The 25,103-nt window shown below is 34.5% G+C and overlaps 1 protein-coding gene across 1 annotated transcript in view; it reads left to right on the forward strand.

The window, feature by feature from the left end:
- The window catches only part of LOC143387593 (axin interactor, dorsalization-associated protein-like), a 29,333-nt gene extending 7,205 nt beyond the window's left edge, over positions 1–22,128 (forward strand). The window contains exons 5-9 of the mRNA XM_077108119.1: positions 6,204–6,267; positions 6,538–6,641; positions 20,886–21,008; positions 21,821–21,938; positions 22,083–22,128. Coding sequence (XP_076964234.1) covers positions 6,204–6,267; positions 6,538–6,641; positions 20,886–21,008; positions 21,821–21,938; positions 22,083–22,128 — 455 coding nt within the window. The remainder of the gene's footprint in view (positions 1–6,203; positions 6,268–6,537; positions 6,642–20,885; positions 21,009–21,820; positions 21,939–22,082) is intronic.
- Positions 22,129–25,103: the final 2,975 nt, after the last annotated feature.

The raw sequence follows: 25,103 nt of genomic DNA on the forward strand, positions 1-25,103 counted from the left end.
CACAGTGGCGCATGCCTGTAATCCCAGCGGCTCGGGAGGCTGAGGCAGAAGGATATCAAATTCAAAGCCAGCCCTAGCAAAGCAAGGCACTAAGCAACTTAGTGAGACCCTGTCTCTAAATAAAATATGAAATGGGGCTGGGGATGTGGCTCAGTGGTCAAGTGCCCCTGAGTTCAGTCCCAGTATCCCCTGCCAAAAAAGAACTAAATAGAATGTTCCTATAAATTCCACAAACTGCCAATATCTAATTCATTCATAGCAATTCTAAAAAAGACATATATTATTGAGATAGCTGAAATGTGATTGTATTACAAATCCAGGGTAGAAAAAGGATTCTCAGAGTATACTGAAGGGGATCTGATTTTCTGTTGTTTGGGTTGGAAAAGAAAAGTTAACAACAACAGACAACAACAAAGGAATGCGTAACGGATTTGTTGTGATTCTGGTGGCTTTTCCACAGTTTTAGATGATCATATTTCATTTCTTCAGAACACCATCCTTCTGAATATGGCAAGAATTCTGATGAACTCTGTCATTTTAATAGTTTTGGTTACTTTATGTAATCCAGATCATAAAGTTTTTTTTTTTTCTTTGTGGTTCTGGGGATCAAACCCATGACCTCACACATGCTAGGCAAGCGTTTTACCACTGAGCTACATCTCCAGCCATAGATCATAAGAGTTGGAGATGTTATAAGAGACACACTTATATTCAGAAATAGTTCTTATGCCTATATCCAATGTATATAAGGATACTAATCAATGTAATATTTCTCACAATTTTTTGGGTTTTTTTGTACCTAAAACTTTATTTTTCAAAAGCATTAATAAATACTTTGTATATGATTGAGATATAATTTATATAAAGCACAGTTCACCAATTTAACATATCATATTCAATTTTTTAGTAAATTGGAAGAGTTATGCAGACATCACCACAATCAATTTTAGGACATTTTCATCACCACAAGAAGAAACCCTATTCCCATGAGCAGTCATTCACTTCTTGCCATCCCCCTAAAATTCCTTCCAATTCCCAGCCCTAGGAAACCATTAGTTTGATTTCTGTCTATAAATTGTCCTATTGAAGACATTTTATTTAAATGGACTCATATGATATATAATCTTTTATTACTGGCTACATATAAGATTATTTTGAGAAAAACACATTGATGGCTTTAAATAAAATGTTGCAACAGTTGTTTATACAGTGGTTCTACTGAAAATTATGTTTGTGTGTGAGTGTGTGCGTATGTGTGTGTGTGTGTGTGTGTGTGTGAGAGAGAGAGAGAGAGAGAGAGAGAGAGAGAGATAGATAGAGAGAGAGAGAGAGAGAGAGAGAGAGAGAGAGAGAGATGATGCTGGGGATTGAACCAAGGGCTTTGGGCATGTTAGACAAGTGCTTTACCAGTAAACTACGTCACCAGCCCTCAGTTTTTTATGATAAAAATAATTAGGATTTTGCCTTCTTATTCAGTCACTATTTCCTATTAGTTTGTTTCCAAACAAAATTTAAGAATCTTATAGATACACAGAGTGGCTGTAAAGACTGTGGATGTTTATTTCATATATTTATTGTCTCTTCCTCTGAGCATGCTCAAGTACTTCTATTGCCTCACAAGATCTTTCATTAATTGCCTTTTTTTTTTTTAGAATAGCATCTATATGCTAAGCACTCGAATCCTCTCAGTTTCATTTTGCTAAGGACAACACCGACATTAGCTTGTAAATCCCAGGAATGAGTTTTAGGGTCACCTGGACCGGTTCTTTCACTATGCTGTTATTAATACCTGTAGTGGTGCTGTACTACATCATTCCTAAGTACAGCTCTCCAGTTCAAATTCCTAAGAAATTATTGATCCATGTATTAGTCGAAGATCAGGTTAAAATCTATTACTTTTTCGGCTTTTTAAAAAAGATTTGGAGTAGAAAAGGAAAGAGAATTTTGGAGATTCACTTTATTATATTTTTTATAATGTTTTTCATTTGTACTTTTTCCCTTCTTGATAGTTATCCTTTTAGATGATTTTAATTTGCTGTTGCTTCTGAAAGAAACATAAACGAGTATTTCAGTAGGGTAGACTCTGTAATTTGGAATTTATCCAAGCAGGGCACTTGTTGTGAGTTAATTATTGAGTTGTAATTAAATATTTTCTACAAATTGGTATTTAGTAATATTTCAGATTAAGTATACTTATTCAAGCTTGCTTTTTAAAAAATTAAGCCTCTTCTAAGGAAAAATAGTGAATTCTAACTTTTAATATGTTAAACTTAGCTGGTTTCCTTTCTTTTAAAAAAAGTTTTTTTAAAATTTAATTTTGTGCATGTGTGTGGTGCTGGGGATCAAACCCAGGGCATTGCCCATATAAGGCAAATGCTCTGCCACTGAGCTACATCCCTAGCTCTTGGCTGGTTTATTAGGCTGATGTATTCTTTACTTCAACATTTTGAAATCTTTTAAATTCTGTCTGAAAATACTAAAACTATGATTGTGAAAGTCTGAGCCATTTTTTCTTATGTAATTGCAGTAATGTACTGCTGCTTACTCAAGCATATCTCCCCACCACCACCCTGCAAAATTCCCTTCTATTAAGTCACCCTTCAAGGCTTCACAGAATCCCACCTCTCCCTGAAAGCTCTCTCTGCTGTCTCTATAGAGGCATAATTAAACTCTGCCTCCTCTCCTGTATAGGATCATTTTAACTATCCATTGTCAGACTCTCACATGTGTTATTTTTCACTTGTATTTGTTTCAGTCCTCAAAGAGATTATGAATGGACTCTTCCCCCACCCCAGCGCCTATTGAATGCTTTAAGTGTAGTATGAACTTTGCAAGATTGTGTTGAGTCAAATAGATTTGAATGTTTTGAAGGAATCTTTTCCTATAATTTAAAAAATACCCTTTCAAAATTGAGGCAGCTGCCCATTTTTCCTACCACAAAAATGAAACACGTCAGTCACAAAAGCAGAATGCATTTTGATATTTGCCTGTGTGTCATCTTTTGAGGGTTAGCTTCAGGAGGTTGGTAGGTCCGTCCTCCAAGAGCAAGGCTGGGAGTGCTGAATTTTCCATGGTGGAGTAGCATCAGATGTCTGCCATGTAGTGATCCAAAGTGTGTAAGACCTACCAAATCAGCCCATGAATCTCCAACCCATGACATGCTTCATACTTATGATAATATCTTTTGTAAAATTCAAGCTCCTCTTCAGATCCTCCTAAGACATCATTGCTAGTATTGGTAGAAAGAAAACTCTATGTAAAGTTTAAGCTATTTTAAAAGAACAATAGAAGCTGTTATTCCATAGTTGTTGAAAATGTAAACCTATACTACAGTTATAGAAAGTAAAACATAATTTGTTTTTTTAGTTCTAAAGCTATTCACATAAATTAAATGTTTGATAATACTTTAACTTGTAAAAATAATATAACAAAGCTATTATTCTAAAGCAAATACTTCCTCTTCAGAGCTTTGATACTAAAGAAAAGAAAATACTATTTAATTATTCTGTTACAATACAAATGCAAGATAACCACTGAGCCACATCCCCAGCCCTATTTTGTATTTTATTTAGAGACAGGGTCTCACTGAGTTGCTTATGCCTCACTTTTGCTGAGGCTGGCTTTGAATTCTTAATCCTCCTAAGCCACTGGGATTACAGGTGTGCACTACCACACTCAGCCAAGATATTCTTAATAACCAAGATATTTTTCAACTTTTTTGTTTGTTTTTGATGTACTGGGGATTGAACCCAGGGGTGCTCTACCACTGAGCTGTATTTCCAGTCCTTTTTATTTTTTAAAACTTTTTTAGTTGTAGATGGACACAATACCTTTATTTCATTTATTTATTTCATGTAGTGCTAAGGATCGAACCCAGTGCCACATGTGCAAGGCAAGCACTCTACCACTGAACTACAACCCCAGCTCTTTTATTGTTTTATTTTTATTTTGAGACAGGGTCTCCCTACGTTGCTTAGGCAGATGAACTTCTAGTCCTCCTGACTCAGGCTTTTGGTACCTAGGATTACAGACACATGCCACCATCACAGGATCAACTTTTAAAAATTATTGTTATATACATTTTTAATGGTTGATTTTTTTGCCCATTTTATTAAACTCTTATTACAATATGATCCTTTCTGTGTTTTTGTTTCTGATATAAGTGAGACATGATCTTTTTGTTACCTGCTCCCCATTCTTGGGTATCTATTCCATTGTTGTGTAAGTGATCAATATTTATTAATATTACTTATTAATATTGAGTTGATTTAATAGTTTAGTAACAATGATCATGCAGAAGTATAGAAAAGATGTTCTTGTATTAAAAAATAAACAGTACTTCTTAGTAAGATAAGAAATATTAGGATTCTAGTCAACTAGATCAAAAAGGTCATGGAGAGAGTGAATGTCCATTTTAGATTTTCCCTCGCCATTTTGTATACATTTATTTAGGCTGTAATTCTCTCAATAGCCTGTAAAGGAAGTAGCATTCTCATTTTAGAACTGGGGAGATTAGAGTATTTATGTAAATGTTCAAGTTATTGTTGTAATTGTAGGGCTAGGTTTTGATTTAAACCTTCTACTTTGATCTCCTGCTGCTTCCCCTTTGCTTGTCAGACTTAAGTTCTCACAGTCCTTTCTATGCCTTGAATAAGGCAAACTCTTTCCTACTTGGAACCTTTGTTGTTGCTCCAGCCTGTTCTCTAATACCTGGGAAGCCCTTATGCTAGAGCCACTTGTGGATGATTCCTCTCATCTCAGGTCTTGGCTCAAATGTCTTCTTACAGTTTAGTTTCGAAAGGCACCCTGTCTACCTTAGCTACTCTACCAAGTTCTCTCTGCTTTTACACAGCATCCTGTTTGTATCCTTAATACCACTAATCACATCTTACATTATCTAGTTTATTTATTGGCATATTTATTGTCTACTTTTCCTTAGAAAAGTCTAAGGTCCAAATATGAGTTCTTGATTACTGTGTATCTTTAACACCTAAAGCAGTGATTGGAACATTGTGAGTACTCGATATGCATTTGTTGAGAAGAAGAAAGAGATAAAGGATGAGGAAGAGCTAAAGGGAGAGAGAATTAAGAGTGAGTAATGAGAATCTAGATACAAGTTTCCAACTTCTTTCTCACTGGATGATTGACTCCTATTGGAATAAGTTATGTAATTACAACTTATTCTTTTTGAATTTCCTTATTTAGGAATCCAATATGCCATACTCCTTTTAACTCAAATCTGCAAGACTCCAAAATTAAAGTCTGAGTAATTAGAGTAAAAATCATGGGTTGCCCAATTAATAATGCTAAATATTCACCTTGAAATAATTGCAGGTAGTCACTAGGAACCCATAAATTGGGAAATGAAACAATAAATTTCATAAAATACTTTTCCAGATACAGATAGAATTGTATAACATCTGTCTGTAGGCTTACATTCCAGAAAGTAATCAACCAGGACACAAGAGGTGATAGCATTATGTTGTTTGATGACTTCCCTGAGGAGAGAGTCTGCTGTGTGTGTGTGTGTGTGTGTGTGTGTGTGTGTATGTGTGTGTACACATGTGTAAATATATATATATATATATATATATATACACACACACACAAACACACACATATATATGCATGTATATATGTGTGTACACATATATAATAAATTTCATCATAAAAGGAATATTAGAATTATAACCTTGTTGCTACAAACCTTACCAGTGTGATAAGTATTGAGGGAAATCTACTTAGGATAAAGAATAAGATGTGATTATCTATTCTCTTTAATTAGTCATCTTCAGTATCAATCTTTTAGTTAAAATACTTCAGGAGAAGAGGTATTCTCTTTCACCCCATATCACCTAGGACCTTGTACATTGGAGAATTATTTTATGGTTCATTTTCTATCAGGGCTCTGAGACTTTCCTTGGAGATCTTACAGTACTCTGAAAATACTGGTACCTGCAGTCCACTATGGACATTTTTATTTTGCTAAGACACTCAGTAGTCAATTGCATAGTCTTGAAATGATAGTGAAGCTCGGAATTTAAAATACATATATTAATGTGTGGTTAATACACTATAAAATACGATTAAAAGTATCAATTTAAGATATAACATATAAGACTAACTAATATATAAGACTTACATAACATGTAGGACTAAGATAAAAGATATAAGACTAATGTTTGTCTATGTCTTTATTCTAGTCCTAAAGAATATTCTCACATATAATAAAGAATTTCCATTTGATGTTCAGCCTGTCCCATTAAGGTAAATAAATAAGCATCCATATTTTGTCTTCTGATTTTATTATCTATTTTATGCCTGTTTTTTAAATATTTCTGGATTTTTTTCCCTATCAAATTTGGTATTGGTGATATGACTGATACCATTGGTAGCAATGAAATGATTGACATTGACATTTATATCAACATTAACCTAATAATCAGCATCTTATCTGGGAAGTTAGTGGCTTTGAGGGTTAGCTGGTGTATTAAGTGGAGTAGCTCACTAATTTTTCTGTCCTTTTTTATATGGGAGAATTTTAGCCCCTGGTGAGGAAGAGCATTTAGAATTTGAAGAAGATGAAGAAGAAGGTGGTGCTGGAGCAGGGTCTCCTGATTCTTTTCCTGCTAGAGTGCCTGGTGGGTACAAAAAATGTACATTATATAATTCAAGGTCAGGTGTTTGGAACTTACTTTTGTACTTGTTAGTGGCAGGTAAAACATCTCCAAGTTTGCCAATCTTCAGCAAATTATCACAGCCATTCTGTTAGCGGTAGCTATCGGTTTATTGTGAAAGTATCTTACTATTTGTGTCAGGGATCCTCAAAACATCCCATGTTTAGTGATTGGCTAGGAAGACCCACAGGACTCAGCATATAGCTGTACTCACAGTTGTATTCTGAGTCATTACAACAAGAAAACACAAGAACAAAATCAGCAAAAGGTAAAGGCACACAGGCAAATTCCAGAGGAAACCAAACTTCTAAGAGTCCTCTCCCAGCAGAGTCAAATATGTACTTGATTCTCTCAACATTCTTTCACACCTGTGAAATGAAAAATATTGTCTATTGGGGAAGCACTGTAGAGATTCAGTGCACAAGACACTTATTGGGGCTAGCATGAACCAAAACTACAGACTCCAGGAAGAAAGCAAGTGTTCAGCACAAACCATATTGTTTGCATGGACCATTTAGGCACAGTGATCTTCTTAACAGGGCACGATGGGAATCCTGCTGAAATCCAGGTTCCCAGATGCTAGCCATGGACCAACATTGTAAGTAGGCTTTCTAGAGTAACTGTTTGCTATGTTATTTATTTTCTTTATATATCTAGCTGTTCTTTAAATAATCATATATGATTGTGAAACCTGGACCTGGAGGAACAGATACTAAACAGTTGCCCTTAACAGGGAAATAAAGAATACATAGCAAGTCCTTTTTATTTATGAAGATCTTGACAAGGTTGTAAAATACCCTAGTTAAGCACCCTGAGTAAATTTTTTGACTCTTCCACTTCTATACTTTCTTCTGTTCTTATACAGTGCACAGTTTTTACTTCTGATGAACTAGTTCATTTTTGGAAGTGTAGAAATAACACTGTACTATTGTGATGCATTTTTTTAAAAGACTCTATGCTTTATGATATAATTAAATATAATATACTTATCATCCAGAAAACTTTATAATTAAAGTCAGATTCCAGTAATTTAAATACTCTTTGGTAGAAGACATTTGAAATATAAACAGTATAGGCTTAGACAAACAAGATACCTGCACTTTTGAGTCTAACATCTGCCAATCAGTAGCTAAGTGACTGTACTTAATTCTTTATAAAAGGAGATGTTGACAATGCCTAATTTGTAGGGTTACAGTGAAAATTAAGGCACCACATACAAAGCATTTGGCATGATACTTTTCATTTGCTGGTGTAGTGGTGGCTACTGTATTTTCATTATCACCTCTAAATGGTGCTAACGTCCTACACCATAGGATTATTGGAAAAATTACAGTCACTATAAAATGTTATTGTTAGTGTTTCTTTGGTACAAGGTAAGTATTTCCAATCTGCTTATCCTTATGAAGAAAGAGCTATATTTTACTTGTCATATTTGTAGGAAATTTCAAGATTGCTGAGATGATGAGGTAAATAAATTTGCTAAAATTTTTCTGTATTTTTTATTTTCTTTTCAAACCACATGCTATAATTGAAATAGATTACAGTTCTATAAATTTCTGGTTTGGTTATTTGTTCACTAGCTATACTTCTGTAGCAAACAAGATCCTTGAAGCAGATGATGCAAGTCATGAAATGGACAGATTAAGGTCTTTATGGGGTTCAAGTTGCTGAGTTGAAAAGAAACTCTGTAAATTAAGTCTATTTGCTATGAAAGATTAAGCCCAAAATAATCAGATTTTTGTATTCTGATATAGCATTTTGGTATTTTATTTCAGAGATACAGAAAGCTCACTAAACCCTTCTATTCCCTGAATTATTTTCCTCAAAGTAAGAAAGAGTACATATAGTTCAATTGGCTATATTTGATTTGCGATGATATTTTCCAGGGCCTGTGTCATTATAAAATTGAAAATGTCATTGAAGGACAATTTAACCTTTAACTTAATTGTAGAATGGGAAAAAATTGTTATACTGTGGACATCCAAGATTTCAGTCGTGATAAGGCTGTTGTGTCTACATTATCATGGCATGGTGCTTCTAAGAATTATAACATTTTTATTACGTTTATTTTATGTAATTTATATAATTGTAAGTTTGTTGTACTTTTTTTTTGGTACTGAGGATTTAACACAGGGTTACTTTACCAGTGAACCACATCCTCAGCCCTTTTTATTTTTTATTTTGAGATAGGATTTCACTTAGTTGCTGAGGGCCTCACTGAGTTACTGAGATTAGTCTTAAACTTGGGATCCTCCTGCCTCAGCCTCCCAAGTCACCTGGATTCCAGGCTTGTGCCATAGCATCTAGCTTATTGTGATCATTTTAAAAAAGATTTATTAAGGTGTCCCTTACATATATAAAAGGCATCTTTTCTAGTGTGCAGCTTTATGAGTTTTGACAAACACACATGCTAAACACTACTACTGTTAAGCTAATGAGATGAAGTATAATGTATAAATATGGTATGACCAAAAGTAGTTTATTCCCTTTTAAAATTAAAAATGGATTTTTATCCAACGTTTCTTGAAAAGAATAAAAATTGTTAAACCTTTCTTTGACATTAATATCATTTTCAAAGCCTTCAATTCTCATAAGACAAACAGTAAGTTTTGTGTACTGCTTTAAACACTAACTGGCTTAAGTCCAAATAGTAGTTTAATTTTCTTAAGGTATTCTCAGTAGATTTCATTTAAATAGAGGATATAAATTTATGACTTATCATTTGTTACCTGAAAATTTATTTATCATGTTGAATATTAAAGATTCTAAATGATAAACCAAAGTAATACAAATTAAAAAAAAATAGCTGACCAGGATTACATGCTTATAATCCTAGCTACTTGAGAAATTGAGGCAGGAGGATTGCAAGTTTGAGACCAGTGGGGACAACTTAGAGAGAATTTGTCTCAAAATAGAAAGAACTATGGATGTAGCTCAGTGGTAGGGTGCTTGCCTCACCTGTGTGAAGCCCTACATTTGTTTCCTAGTACCACATGCACAAATTGCCATGACACAATTTTAGACAAAATTTTAAAAAACATTTCTGAGTGACCTAAACATAAGCCTAGCAATCTCAACATTATTCTAGATTTGTATTGGTTATTCATCTTTTATATAGTCTTAGATATGTACAAAAAATGTTTTTTTGAAACTCAAAATGAAGAGTGAATCTTACTTCTTTAATATCAAACCTGTACTTGTTTCTTTCCTGCATAAATATTCCATTCTGAGTTGAACTTGAGAGTTAAGCAAATATGGATTTCATTTTCAGCTGAAGTGCAGTTTTTTTCTTACCCATGCATATAGGAAGTTGAACACTGCAATAAAATATTCATTGCTTTTCCATGAATATTAAGGCATCCTTATTTCACAGAATTTCAGAATATATCTAGGGTTAATCAGTAAATTCCACCAAAGTGTGCAGTTAAACTCTGGCTCTCCGAGCACTTCCTTCCTCTCAAAGTCTCAAATTCTCAGACTGAGCCAAACAGTCAGAGCCAGAGTCCCTCATCCAGTCATGTACTTATGTTGAAAGGAAAGGAAAATACCATTCAATGTTATCTGGTAGTTCTCCTAGCTGTTTTTCAATAGTTTAAAGGCTTGTTAATATTCTATTACTCTCAAGCAGTTTTGGAAACATTTTAAGATTTCTTTTTTATAATTTGTTTCTTGTTTGTTTGTAGTACTGGGGATTGAAGTTGGGGGTACTCTACCACCTAGCTACATCCCCAGCTCTTTGATTTATTTTTTTAGTTTGAAACCAGGATTTTGCTAAATTGCCCAGCTGGCCTCTCCTGCCTTAACTTGCCAAGTTGCTGGGATTACAGGCATGCACCACTATGTCTGGCTCAGTTTTTTTTTAATCCATGAATCTTGTCACTTGAAGTCAAAAAAGGTTTTCTCCAGAGCTTTGCAGAAATTGGTTCATAGGAAATGTCTATTGAGTAGGCTCTTCATCAAGGCTCTAAGCAACATCTGGCCTGCTTTTTCTTGAAAGTGCTCTGGCCACTCAAATTTTTAACCCAGCACCTGTAGTAACTCTTCCTTGCATGCTAAATAGCATCTGTGTATGAAACATATACCCACTGATTCATCGTAGGTTTTGTGAGAATATTTATTATTTTTTTTCCAGATATGATGGTGACACTTAAGAATTCAGTCATTATCCAAATCACGTATTTCTGAACACAGAAAAATACATATTTCTAGTACCAGTCAATAAAGAAAATAAAAACAAGAACATACTCATATAACCTATATACAAACAACTTTAATCAGGTATAATTTTTGACAGACTTAGAAATATTATTATTTGAAGCTAATGACCACTAAGATTTTTATCAAACTTTTAATGTAATTTCAAAGTGAACAAACTTCTTATGATTTTACTCTTTATTTTGAAAGGTTGGAGCAGTTCCTCAACTACTAATCAGTTACCACCCAAAAGAAATTGTGCATGTGTTTTCATATTTTCACACAATTTTTATGTGTGTACAAATTGCAGATGTGCAGTACAAATTGCAAAATTTTTCTCTTGCTAGATTTTTAAGACCCATTTCATGTTTTGTGCCATCTACAAAATGTTATGACCAAATAATGATTTGATAATACCATTATTTTAAATTATGTTAAAATTATCCCAAAATATTAGAAAATATTATTTTTATATATCCTTTCTATTGCATTTTAAAATTACAAAGAAATGTGCACTTAAAAAAAGTGTGTGACAGACTTTGAATTGGTAGTATCACACATCTGAATTTAATTACAAGTATGATAAATCTAAAACAAAGAAGACATATATAATCACATACATATGAATGCTTAGTTTACATTTTAGATATCAGGTACATCTCTGTCCTAAAAGTATGGACAAAAATTTTGTACTTGTTATTCATGACATTTAATTCACCAAGCACCAAGTTAAAATGAACACTGACTCACCTCTTATTGAAGTAAATGCCTGTGACAAACATTTGTACAATATTATGTAAAAAGCCAAGCAAATGAAATTACTCAATAAGCAAACTCAAATCTGTGTTTTAAAAAAAAATATAATCTTTGGTAATTTTTCTCTTTTAATGTTCTGACCTAGACAATAATGTACTATTTTGGACAAAGACTGTCATGCCATTTTCAATTTTGGACTAGAAATTGTCCTTATGGTATGATATGAGATATAAACAATAGCAATTTTTAAAAAGCAAAAATAAAAAGTTGAAAGAAAAAAATGACTTCCCCTTCTGCATGTGAGGACAGGGTCTTAAGAATCCCACTGACCTTCATATCCATGTCACTCCAGATTCATCTTCAGGCTGGTGGTCCTTTCATTGTCTGATTCTCCATTATCTCTATGGCTACAGAAAGACTATTGAATGTGAGGCCATCCTACTTGATACTCAGACCTTCATTTTTCTCAGCATTCTCTTGGAACAAAGAAGTTGCGGTCGGGGAATGGGGGGTTTCAGATGCTCTCCCATTGTTTTTCTGTACCTGTTGCAGGTAGAGTGGTGCTTCATTGCTTGGTCTGTGTCAGTGCTGTGGGGTGCCCAGCAGAGGCAGAGGCCTTACTTGCACAATTCCCTTTCCTCTCCACAGTGGAAGTGGCTGTAACATTCTTGGCTAGGTCAGACGCTTTTACACAGTTTTTAAAACATTCTTGAGCGAACTCGTCTGTGTTTAACAAACAGCCATTTGGGGGATCCATAGCTACCTTCATAAATTGTTTTCCACAGATGAAGCACAATGAAATAGAGCAACTTGAGTTTTTACCCAAGTACTACCTGTTAATAAATAGTTTCCATCAACAAAATGGACTTTTTGGTGTCCCCTATTACAGTAATGTGGTGAAATGGTTCCAAACCTTCTAATTCATTGTCATTACTTTATCAGAGTTGTCTTTAGATTTAGGCTTAGAATCTTCCTCTCGCAGAAAATCACACTGAATTGAGTAATTCCTTCCAACTCTTTTTGACACCAGTGAGAGCATGCTTGCTCTGGTTGGTGCATAAGAGGTGCTTGGGGCAGATAAGTCAGAAAAAGACGTGCTTTCTGTGTTCAGTACAACTTGGGGCTCACCAGCTACCAATGGCTTCCTTTGTCTTGCAGTAAAAACTGAAAGTGGAATTAACCAAATGAACACAGTCCTGCTGCTCACTGCTATTTGAGTGTTAAAGACCTATCATATTGCTATCTGGGCTACTCAGTCTCTGTCCATTCCTGTGAATGTGCATTGCCCAGTGTACAAAGTTCAAATGTTACTCTTTTTTAATCACTCCCTTAATTGGAGTTCTTAGTGACAGCTCAATAACATTCCTGGGATGTTATTGAAAACTTGGTTTGGACAGCTGTAGCCATTTAGAGTTTTCCATATTTAAAAGTATAAGGCATAAATAGTGGCCTCACAAAAATGTCTATATTCTAATCCTGGGAACCTGTGACTGTTATGTTACATGGCAAAGGAACTTTGCAGAAGCTTGAGATGGGGAGGTTCTCCTGCAGTTCCTTTTAAGGCTTTAGGGACAATTAAAATAAAGATGTTAAAATGGGACATGATGGTTAAAAGCATGGACTCTGTAGCCAAACTACTGTGTGATTATGGATAATTTGTTTTTCTATGCCTCACTTTTCACCTCTGAAAAATAGAACTAAACTATTGTTGTGAGGATTAGATGAGAGGATTAGGACAGTACGTGGCACATCACAAATACTCACAAGTGTTAGCTATTTCTTATTTACATAGCAATTCCATGTGGAAGAACATTTCTTCTGATCTCTGCTCTAGATCTGAGAGCAGATAATTTAGCTGGAATAGCACAGTTTACACTGGATTGTGTGTAGTGATTTCTTTCTTATCCTTGTTAGTCTTCAGATTTTATGAATGTACTTGACTTGTTCTCATATTACACTATGAAATTGGATATGTTAATTCTTCACTTATAAATCTTCCTTTTAATGCATTGGCTCAATTTACAACTATCATGGTTTTATCTTTGATGCAAAAACATGCAACCTTTTTCATCTAACCTGGGAGCTATAGATGGTATGGTATTATTTTAGTATTTGATCTTCTTTTATGTTTATTATTTCTTCACTCATTGATATAGATTCTCTAGCCATTTGTTTACTAGAGCATGATAACCTCTAGAACTGGAAATTCAGTCATTCATTCAGTAAAATATTTCTTCAACAAAGATCTGTTTATTCCTTGTGCATACTACAAAAGGAACAGTTCCCACACCTTTCAGGATGCTTATTGTGTAGTCAGCAAGACAGAGCCAAAAGCACATGATTATGATTAGAGATGTGCACCAATGTCATAGGTTGGAAAAAAGAAGGGCTGAGGGAGTTCAATAAATCTAGCCAGATTTAGGACTCACTGAGTATTTAGGAGTTGACCATGCATAGAGAGAGCACATCATAGACCATTCTGAAACACCTTAAATAGGCACCTTTCTATGTAATCTATGATCTTAATTACAGTCAGCTTCCTTCATCATGGAGCACAATGTTTGACATTCTACCTTGAATTAAACAAGAAATTCAGACTTGCAATCACTGCCTCCATATTAAATTATCCGAAGCAAAATGATTACATTAAACTTACTGTGTAATCTCAGGCAAAAAGATTGTTGGTAAGGAATGTAGCATCAGCCCTACCATTTCAACTGAAAGATCTAGATGATGACAGGTTATAAAATTGACTCACCCCAAAGTAACAACAAGTTTAATATCAACTTGGAAAAAAAATAAAAATCTTAACATCAAAAAGACTTTGAAAGTTGTAAAGCAATCGTCTTTTGACTGTCAAAAAAAAGGGTAGTAAAGAGGTAAGACATAAAAGAGGTAACATTCATGGGGGTTTTGGGGGGTGGGGTAGGGTGGGTTCCTTTTTTTTTGTCTTTTTTGGAACTAGGGGTCGAATCCAGGATTTTGCAAATGCAAGGCAGACACTTTGCCACTGAGATACATCCCAACCCAACATTCTTAATATATAAAGAAAAATTTTAATTGTAATAACCAAAGCAGAATACATGAGAGGAACAGACAACATGAGCGAGTGTGCGCACGTGCGCACACACACACACACACACACACACACATACACACACACACACATTTAAAAATACCCGTTAAACATATAAAAAGATACTCAACTTTATTTTTAATAAAAAACCTAAATTAAAGCTACTGTTGGTGAGTCTTAGGGGAAATAGGTACTTATTAATCACTGGTGGGAATAGAAAAATGGTACAGTTCCTTTGGAGGGAAATTGAGCATTCTCTAACAACATATAAGTACATATTTTTGCCTTAGCAATCCCATTCCTGAGAATTTACTCTGAAAGTGCACCCGCAAAATACAGGAAAAAGAGGGGGAAACACTTGCATATATACCAGATTCTCTGTTGAGGTGTTTTTTATAATGATAAAAAGTTAGAAATAATGTAACTGCCATATGAAGATTGACTGAATAAACTATGATACATAGGATGCTGTAGAAAATAATTCAGAAAATCTCCATGAACTAATGAGTGATTTTTCAAAATATATTATTAGCAGAATTTATCAAGGTAGTTCACATTAGCAGATTAAGGGGAAAGAATTCATAATGTTGTCAACAATGCAGAAAAAGTTCTCAGTTAAGTTTGAAATACAGCCTTGATTTTAAACAATTCTTGGCAAAGAACAGAAAAACATCCTTAACTTGATAAAACATGGCTACATGACATTTACAGCCCAAAATAATTTAATGATGAATTTGAAGAAAACAAGAGTGTCTATTACTTCTTTTCATCAGCATTGTTTTGGAAGCCCTAGCTACTGCACTAGGATAAGAAAAATGAAATATAAAAGGGGGGATGTTCTTTATTTGCATATTTATGAATATATAGAGAATATGCAAAAAAACCTATTCATAACTCATTAATAAGATAATGCGGTTTCTGGATATAAAATCTGTACAGACAAATCAATTCTATCTCAAACAAGTAATAGTTGCTTAGAAAATGAACTATTATAATATTTATAGTAGTATTAAATAATATCAAGGACCTTATTATAAATTCAACAAAAGAAATATAAGAATTTTATGTAGAAAACAAACCTTTGTTGAAAGAAAGAAAAGAATATCAAAAGGAAAAGGAAACTAGAGTAATCTTGAAATTAGGGAAAATATGGAAAAGTGACTTAATAATTGTTATGGTTGGTGAGATGTTGAATTGTACGTTCTCTTTTACTTTTTTCATTTCTCTTGATTGAATTGTTTATGAGAACGCTATTTATAAAAACAGTGAAGTCATTATTCTTTTTTTCATTTGTTCATAATAGTTATTCTTGACATTAGATTCATTTGGACTAATTATAAATGCATGGAATATAATTTGCTCCAATTCAGTCCCTTCACCCTCCCCATCCTCCCTCCCACTGTTCCCTTTGATCCACTTTACTGATCTATTTATTTACATTTTTTAAATTTAGTATCTTATAGATATTCAAAGTGATGAGTTTCATTATAGTATATTCACATATGTGCATTAGAAAGTTAGTTTGGGTTCATTCCACAGTTTTTCCCTACCCACTCCCCATTCCCTTCTTTTTCTTTTATTGATTTTATTTTTTTTAAATACAGGACAATGGAGTCTATTACAATTCTTATTACCCATATAGAGCACAATTTTTTATATCTTTGTATAAAGCATATTCACGCCAATTCACGTTATACATGTACTTGTTTTTTTTTTTTGCATTACAATTCTTATTACACATATATACCACAATTTTTCATATCTCTGTTCGTATATAAAGTAGGTTGACAGCCAATTTGTGTCTTCAGACATGTACTTTGGATAATGTTGTCTACCACATTCATTCCACATTCATTAGGAGGCTAATCCCCTGCCTCCTCCCTTCCCCTCACTCCCCTCTTCCCTATCTAGAATCCAACTATTCATCCCATGTTCCTCCTCCCTACCCTATTATGAGTCAGCCTCCTTATATCAGAGAAAACATTCAGCATTTGTTTTTTGGGTATTGGCTAACTTCACTTAGCATTATCTTCTCCAATGCCATCCATTTACCTGCAAATGCCATGATTTTATTCTCTTTTTAAAAAGTTCATTGTGTATATATGCCACATTTTTAAAAATCCATTCATCCACTTAAGGGCATGTAGGTTGGCTCCACAGTTTAGCTATTGTGAATTGTGCTGCTATAAACATTGATGTGGCTGTGTCCCTGTAGTATGTTGTTTTTAAGTCCTTTGAGTATAGTCCAAGGAGAGCAATAGCTCGGTCAAATGGTGGTTCCATTCCCAGATTTCCAAAGAATCTCCATACTGCTTTCCAGATTGGCTACACCAATTTGCAGTCCCACCAGCAATGTATGAGTGTACCTTTTTCCCCACATTCTTGCCAACACTTATTGTTGTTTGTCTTCATAATAGCTGCCATTCTGATTAGAGTTGTATCTTAGGTTTGATTTGCATTTCTCTGATTGCTAGAGATGTTGAAAATTTTTTCATATATTTGTTGATTGATTGTATATCCTCTTCAGAGAAGTGTTTGTTCAAGTCCTTGGCCCATTTTTTGATTGGGTTACTTGTTTTTTCAGTGCTTAGCTTTTTGAGTTCTTTATATACCCTAGAGATTAGTGCTCTATCTGATGTGTGAGGGGTAAAGATTTTGTCCCAGGATGTAGGCTCTCTGTTCACCTCACGGATTGTTTCTTTTGCTGAGAAAAAACTTTTTAGTTTGAATCCATCCCATTTATTGATTCCTGGTTTTAATTCTTGTTCCATAGGAGTCTTATTAAGGAAGTTGGGGCCTAACCCATATGATGAAGATTAGGGCCTACCTTATTCTTCTGTTAGACACAGAGTCTCTGGCTTAATTCCTAGGTCCTTGATCCATTTTAAGTTAAGTTTTGTGCATGGTGAGAGTTATGAGTTTAATTTCATTTTGTTGAATGTGGATTTCCAGTTTTCCCAGCACCATTTGTTGAAAACGCTATCTTTTCTCCAGTGCATGTTTTTGGCACCTTTTTCTAAAATAAGCTGATTGTAATTTTGTGGGTTAGTCTCTGTGTCCTCTATTCTGTACCATTGGTCTACCAGTCTGTTTTAGTGCCAATACCATGCTGTTTTTGTTACTATTGCTCTGTAGTATAGTTTAAGGTCTCATATAGTGATACTCCCTGCTTCACTCTTCTTGCTAAGGATTTCTTTAGCTATTCTTGGTCTCTTATTTTTCCAGATGAATTTCATGATTGCTTTTTCTATTTTTATGAGGAATGCCATTGAGATTTTGATTGGAATTGCATTAAATCTATATAGTGCTTTTGGTAGTATGGTCATTTTGATAATATTAATTCTGCCTATCCCAAGAGTGAGGTAGATCTTTCCAGAAATAGTAAATGAATTCAGCAAAGGAGCAGGATATAAATCAACACCCATAAATCAAAGCCATTTCTGTATATCAGTGACAAAGCCTCTGAGAAGGAAATGAGGAAAACTGCCCCATTTACAGTAACCTCAAAAAAAATAAGATACTTGAGAATCAACAAAAGAAGTCAAAGATCTATAAAATGAAAACTACAGAACCCTAAACAGAGAAATCAAAGAAGATCTTAGAAGATTGAAAGATCTACACATTCCTTTCTGAAAAGGAGAAAGGGAGGAGGAGGGAGGGAGAGGGGGAAGGTGGGCAGGGTCAGATCAGAATATGATAGCCCAAAGGGTGTTTTGGCCTGCTGAGAACTTCTAACTGAAGGAGATTGGAATCCCGAAAGCAACCTCAGCAGCAAAGCCTCTGCCCTCCTCCTTCCCTCCTGTCCTTCACCCTTCTCTCCCAAAGCCTTCTCTCATAAAACCTAGAAAGCGCTCTCTCTCTCTCTCTCTCTCTCTCTCTCTCTCTCTCTCTCTCTCTCTCTCTCTCCTCTACCCTCCCTGCTATTCCCTTCCTGTCCCCTTACCCTCCCTTACCCCCTCCCTTAAAAACCCTCATTTCAGACAGGACCTGCCTTAGGTCCAGAAGGAAAGAAGGCTATACAGAGAGGCTAAGAAGAATCTGACCAGACAAGGCTTGATAGGACACAGGCAGCCTTTTACCATTAGCTCACACCCCCTTTCCAGTCATTTCTACATGGCCATCCATTCTTCATGGAACATAAACATAAAAACGGGAGTTTTCCCTGGATCTGTAGGTCTTTATTTCTGAAGGCTTTTATGTCAAATAAAGTTCTATTAAATAAATGTTATGATTTTTAAAATGTAAAGATATATACTAGTTCATAAATTAGAAGAAGCAATTTATAAAGATAGACTCTTTCTGAAACTCATCTGAATTTTTATTGCAGTTCCTGGACCTTTTATACAGCTATAGAATTAAGATACTGTATTAGTGATAAGAGGATAAACAGTTCGGTAAGACAGAAAACTCAGAAAGTGATTGCCACATGATTTATAATTGAGGTGGGACTGCACATCAGTGGTGGAAAATGTCAGTCTTTTCAATAAGTAGTGCTGAGACAGTTGAGTATTTATGTGAAATTGAATGAAATTAAAGCTCCTACTATACACCATAGACAATAATTCTGTGTGACATATAGAATTAAGTGTGTCTTGTATATGTGACAACTTACTTTAATGCATTCTATAATGAGGCAAAATCCTAGAAGAGATCATAACAGAACATAGTTTTGAAAGACTTACAAAATATATTTCCTACTTGCTTTTGAGTTTGTATAGATTTTTGCTCTTCAGATTCCAGATAACGTGCGGACTAAACATACACATTGTCCTTAACAGCAGCTACAGCCTTCAGGATGTAGATTAACCATAGCACTCCTCACCTTCCATGGGTGTGTAGTTTTCTACACAAAGCCCCATGTCCTGTTTTCCCAGCTCTCCTGCTTCAGCCCCTCTTCTTCCTGTGCTACTGAGGTATCTACATAGGTGAGTCCTACAGAGGCAGATGAAAATCAGGGGGCAGGGAAGTAGGATGCGTCCATAACATCCATGCCCTGAGAGCAATCCCGTGGGATGAAGATGTGATTAAGGAATAAATTATAGCATTTTACAGAAATAACTATAGTTAGTACAAATGGCTTATATTAATCTGTAGTTTTGCACCAAAGGAACAGATGGGTGCTGAAATTAAATGGAGGAACTTTTATCAATTGCAGAAATAAAGTCAGATCCATGGGTTCATTAGTGCTAATTAAAAGAAAAATATGACCACAAAGAAAAAGATTTATTTAAAGAACCTAATGCACAGCACTAATACTGGTACACTTTTAAATTCCGATGTTACTAGTTATCAAATATATAGTATACTGGAAAATATTAACATTGTTTGATAGACCTTTTGTAAAACTGCATACTCATTCAGAAAGTATACTTAAAACACAAAAATATTTAATGATGTTGTAAATGTTAAGTTACCTTTGCATATGTTAAACTGAAATATTTTTATGTAAATATTTTTTAATTATTAAATGTACTAAATTGTTTTTGAGCTTTTTGAGACACATAAATGAATAACACATAAACACTGAGGAGTTATTAAATGAGTCCATGTTGAATTTGATTAAACTGAGATTTTAAAACCCAGAAAATTAAAACTATATATAACGTACCATCTGGTTGTTGTAAATTCAGGGTATGTTGTAAACAGTATAACCAGAATTTAGATAATATATATGAAAAATTATTCATTAACCAAAGGGTTTTTGTTGGCTGTTCTCATCCATTTTTGGTTCTTAACAGGGAAATTATGATAAGGTTAGGTTTAAAGGCTTTTCTAAATAAGCCATATACTTGATCAAAGTTAGAAATTGGTGGCAGAGCTCCATTGTGGCAAATTATATACTTCAGATTTTTTTTTGCATAGAAAAATATAGTGGGCTATTCCCTAAGGAAAACATGTTTGTTCTTTTTACCACTTCACTATGAAGATCAAGTTTTGTCCACTTGGCCATGTAAAGGCTTCCTTGTCCCCTTCATGAGGTCTCCTATCCAGTCTATTTTCATTTCTCTCCACATACCACAACAACTCTCACATACTTGCTCACACCAAATAGGAATCCCTTAGCCTGAGAATCTCCTCTCAGCTCTTTCCATGCCTCTTTAGGAACTGTAACCTTTGCAGTTTCTAGATTTTCCGTCTGTATATGTGAATGCTCATAAGCAGAAACTTATTTGTTTCTCCAGATCTGAATGGCATAGATTTAACTCCTGTGCAAGATACTCCTGTGGCTTCAAGAAAAGAAAATACATATGTTCATTTTAATGTGAACATTGAGCTCCAGAAGCATATTGAAAAATTAACCAAAGGTTTGTAATTATCAGTTACTGACTTCTTAAGGACTTCTTAAGGACAGTACTTATCTGGGTTTGTGTTGATAGTGTGCTTAAAACAAGATCTTATGTCACATAGTTATGAATATTGACTTAAAGAAAGTCAAATCAACAATTTTTTTTTAAATATGAGAATTAGCAGTTGCATTATCTAGTTGTGTAATAATGTGGTTAAATATTATTTGACAGGGAAGTATTTCTCATAATACAGAGTTAAGGAAGCAGGTTCTCTAATAATTACCTTAAGTCCTTTTAGGAACCTAATGATTACTTTCTAACAGTTAAGGAATTATTTTTTTTTCTTTCAATAAGATGCATTGGGTAAAAAGATACTATAACTGGCAGTTAGTTTGTAAGAATATGGAAAGGACAATCTGGGCATGGTGGTTTCAGGAGGGAGAGAAATAAAATATCAAAGGAACTCTTTTAAATTTCTATTCTAATATAGGTGCTTATTGAAACCATTTTTATAGGTACTGCTGATACTTAAGTAACTTCTGTTTTTCTTGTGGTATTTAATATTTTATATTCTTTGGTAGTTTATGATTCTACCTGTGTACATAACTTACATTCTTGCTATACAATTTTGTTGTACTTTGTAGAATTAAATGATATGGAGAAATGTCACTCAGACATGGTAGAAGAGCTTGGAGTGACAGCCACAGTGAGTTATCAACAGTTGTGTCATCAGACTGTTTGACACATGTTACTTTGTAAAATCATAGGCTTCTGGTGACACATAAGAAATGTGTGGTCTCTGGCTTATGTGGTTTGTTTTAATTCCTTAGGTGCAGCTATCTTCTTTGAATTCAAACACTACAAGCCTAAAAAAAGGTTTACCAGCACCAAGTGTTTTGCTTTCATGGAGATGGATGAGATTAAACCTGGGACAATTGTAATAGAAATGTAAGTGATATACATATAGGATTCACACTGTACTAATGGTTACTAGTTCATGTTTCTTCTTAGTCCCTCTTATCTAGAATGTAACATTGGAGTAAATCAATCATCAAAGTATTTTAAACAATCATCTTTCTATTGTGGTTACAGATACAAGAAACCCACTGACTTTAAAAGAACTTTGCACAAGGAATGATTCTGACATGAGTAATGTGGAATTTCTGTGAATTATACCACTCAGTAGAAACCATCATAGCTCTGGGTAGCATATTCATCCTTCAGGAGGCAGGAAGTGAGCCCTACCTATAGGCCAGTAAGTCCTTTGCAAAGCTGTACCACAGAACTAAAGTCCAGCACCTCATTGTTATGACTCCTTTGGATACAAGGTTTATTGTAGATTTTGAAACATGTTTTTACTTTTCTATTAATTGTGCAATTAATAGTCTTTTTCCTAATTTACCACTGTTCCTACCCTGCTTCCTGGAACAATACTGCTGTGGTAGGTATGCTCATCTTCAAACTTTAAAATACAGCAATAAGAAGATGCTAGAGTTTACACCTTTGCTCACTTTTGCTCCAATATGGTCTTTTGATTTGAATTAACTTCACACTTTTGAATTGAATTGGGTAGGATAGTACCAGATTGCTTTGAAAGGAAATTGGATCAGTTATGGTCTGTCTTATAGGCTGTTCCTTAGAGCTGGCCTAAATTCACCATCATCTGATAGTTCTACTTAGAAATAGTGTGCCTTGACCAGATCAATATCTTATATGGGAGTGCCCCCCAGATTGTAGCTCTGATTTTTTTCCAGATGACCAGATTGTTTTTCTGAAAGTGAGCATATTTTTAGTCATGTTGATTAGTTGTTCTACATCACATTGCTATTGTTTCTAGGGTTAACATTAATGATTATAGGGTTAACATTAAAACCATCTCTCTCAGAATAATTACAAATTTTTGGGTGGGTTTAAATCATGTCATCTAAAAATAATTGAGTCAGATGCTAATGAGATACTGCAGGAACAACTGCTGTTTTTCTGACAACTGATTGTGAAACCTTAAAACCTGCATACCTTGTCTTTATAAAGTGATGAGTATGCAAAATCTGGAAAGATATTCTATTTTTTAATATAGGTAGATACAACTGCCATTTATTTCCTATTTAGATATATTGACATTCATATGAAAATTTGCACGTCATTAGCCTATTATAATTTCACCATTTACATTACTTTTAACTTAATGATGAGACATAAATAAAACTTTCATAGTACACAAGGTGGATATTTGATACACAGAACATAAAGATTTGTGAGGAGCTTTTCTGTGGGTTACAGGTAGAACCCATGTATTTTAATATTCACTATTTTAATTGAACAATGCATGAAGGGAATGCAATACTTGGCCTATTTTTAAACTAGTGTAAACCCTAATCATACCATCTGTTTGCTTTTTAAAATGAATAACAGTAATTTTAGCCCTTGCACTTCATGTGATCTAGTCTTTAATTTTTCAGTTGTCTGTTAGGTCAATTTTGTTTACTAGATGAATATTAATAAAACTATATGAGCCTGAAAGAATTCTCAACCAAATTTAGTCTTTTCTTTCATCTGGATTGGGTTAATTTCACAAGTGCAAAAATAGTTCAGTCTACAGTAGTTCTAGGAAATGAAGAATTTGCCTTAATAAAATGTTCACTCAACTGAAACTCTGAGTAGTCAAAATTTCCAGACTGTAAACTTCTCAAGAGAAGGGCCTCATCTTCTCCATGTCATGTAAACTTTCCAAGGTGCTTGGCAGCACTCTGTACCCTGTGGAGTACTCAGTACCTTTTTGTTTGATGTTACTGATGTTGAAGTTGCTCCATTAAAATCTACTATTAAAATGTAGCAAAACTGATACATTGTTCTTTCTGTTTTTTCATAGACTATAAAACATGTATATCAAAGTGATAATTTTAAAAAAAAAACCTTTTTTTTTGGTTGTAGATGGACACAGTACCTTTATATTTATATGTGGTGCTGAGGATCAAACCCAGTGCCTCACACGCAACCCCAGCCCCTCAAAGTGATAATTTATATGAAGAAACATTTAGCATCCTTCACATAAGAATGCTTTTTTTTAACCTCTATTTATTTATGTGATGCTGAGGATTAAACCCAGGGCCTTGCCTGTGCTAGGCAAGTACTCTACCACTGAGCCACAACCCCAGCTGCCACCAAAGAATGGGGTTATATGAAAAAAAAGAGGATGCTTTGTATGAATGTCTTTCATCAGCATGCACTTTGAACTCTGATCTGCAGTAAGTGCTCCAGCAATAGGGTAAAGCACACTGGTTACTACAGTAGAACAGAAGGTGCTAACTCATCTTTGGAGTTAGATCCAAGGGAACTCCCATAATGGCATGAAAATTTAGCTGTTGGTAATAATTAGAACCATTGCTGTTACCTCTGAATTTATAATTAAAATACCAATTCCTATAATAAGAAGCACAATCCTGGTAATGCTTAAGTGTAATTTCCATAATAAAATATTTTATTATCTACAAACACATGTCATCCTCTTTTCCCTTGATTGGGGTCTTAAATATACAATGTTCTTATTCAGCTAGAATGATTTCCCTGGTCAGTGCATTGTTCCCAATACCATCAAGTAACACAAAGTCATCAGCATCTTCAAAGTCTTTTAGGGAATTGCCTAGGGAGGCTGGGGACATCGTCCCAGACCCATCAGAGGAAAAACTGTTTTCATAATTATATAGCTCTCACATGCAAGTTCTTCCGCATGCCTTATCTTTATTGGATGCACATGGTTAATAAGGAGATGCTTTGCTTGCTTGCTGCATTCTTCCTGCCATGCTTATGGTTTCTGACAAGTAATTTATTTAGTCACTGTGTTGTTTCTGAGCATTATAGTCAACTTTACTAACTCTTAATGTGTAAAGTGCTTTAACCACCTCGCAACCATCAAAAAAAAAGATGCAGCTCAATGCCTCATTCTCCAGCATTGCCACAGGGCTCAATAATCTATAGATCATGTAATAATTTCATTTAGCAGCACAATAAAAGTCAAATTAGTTTCCATGAGACAGTTATGTATGATAATCTGGATTACTGTGGCCTCCTACTGACTGTATTAGCATTGTAATGTTATTTCCCCTTCTAGGATTC

Source organism: Callospermophilus lateralis, unplaced genomic scaffold (genome assembly GCF_048772815.1).
Source record: "Callospermophilus lateralis isolate mCalLat2 unplaced genomic scaffold, mCalLat2.hap1 Scaffold_144, whole genome shotgun sequence".
In the NCBI taxonomy this organism is placed as follows: domain Eukaryota; kingdom Metazoa; phylum Chordata; class Mammalia; order Rodentia; family Sciuridae; genus Callospermophilus; species Callospermophilus lateralis.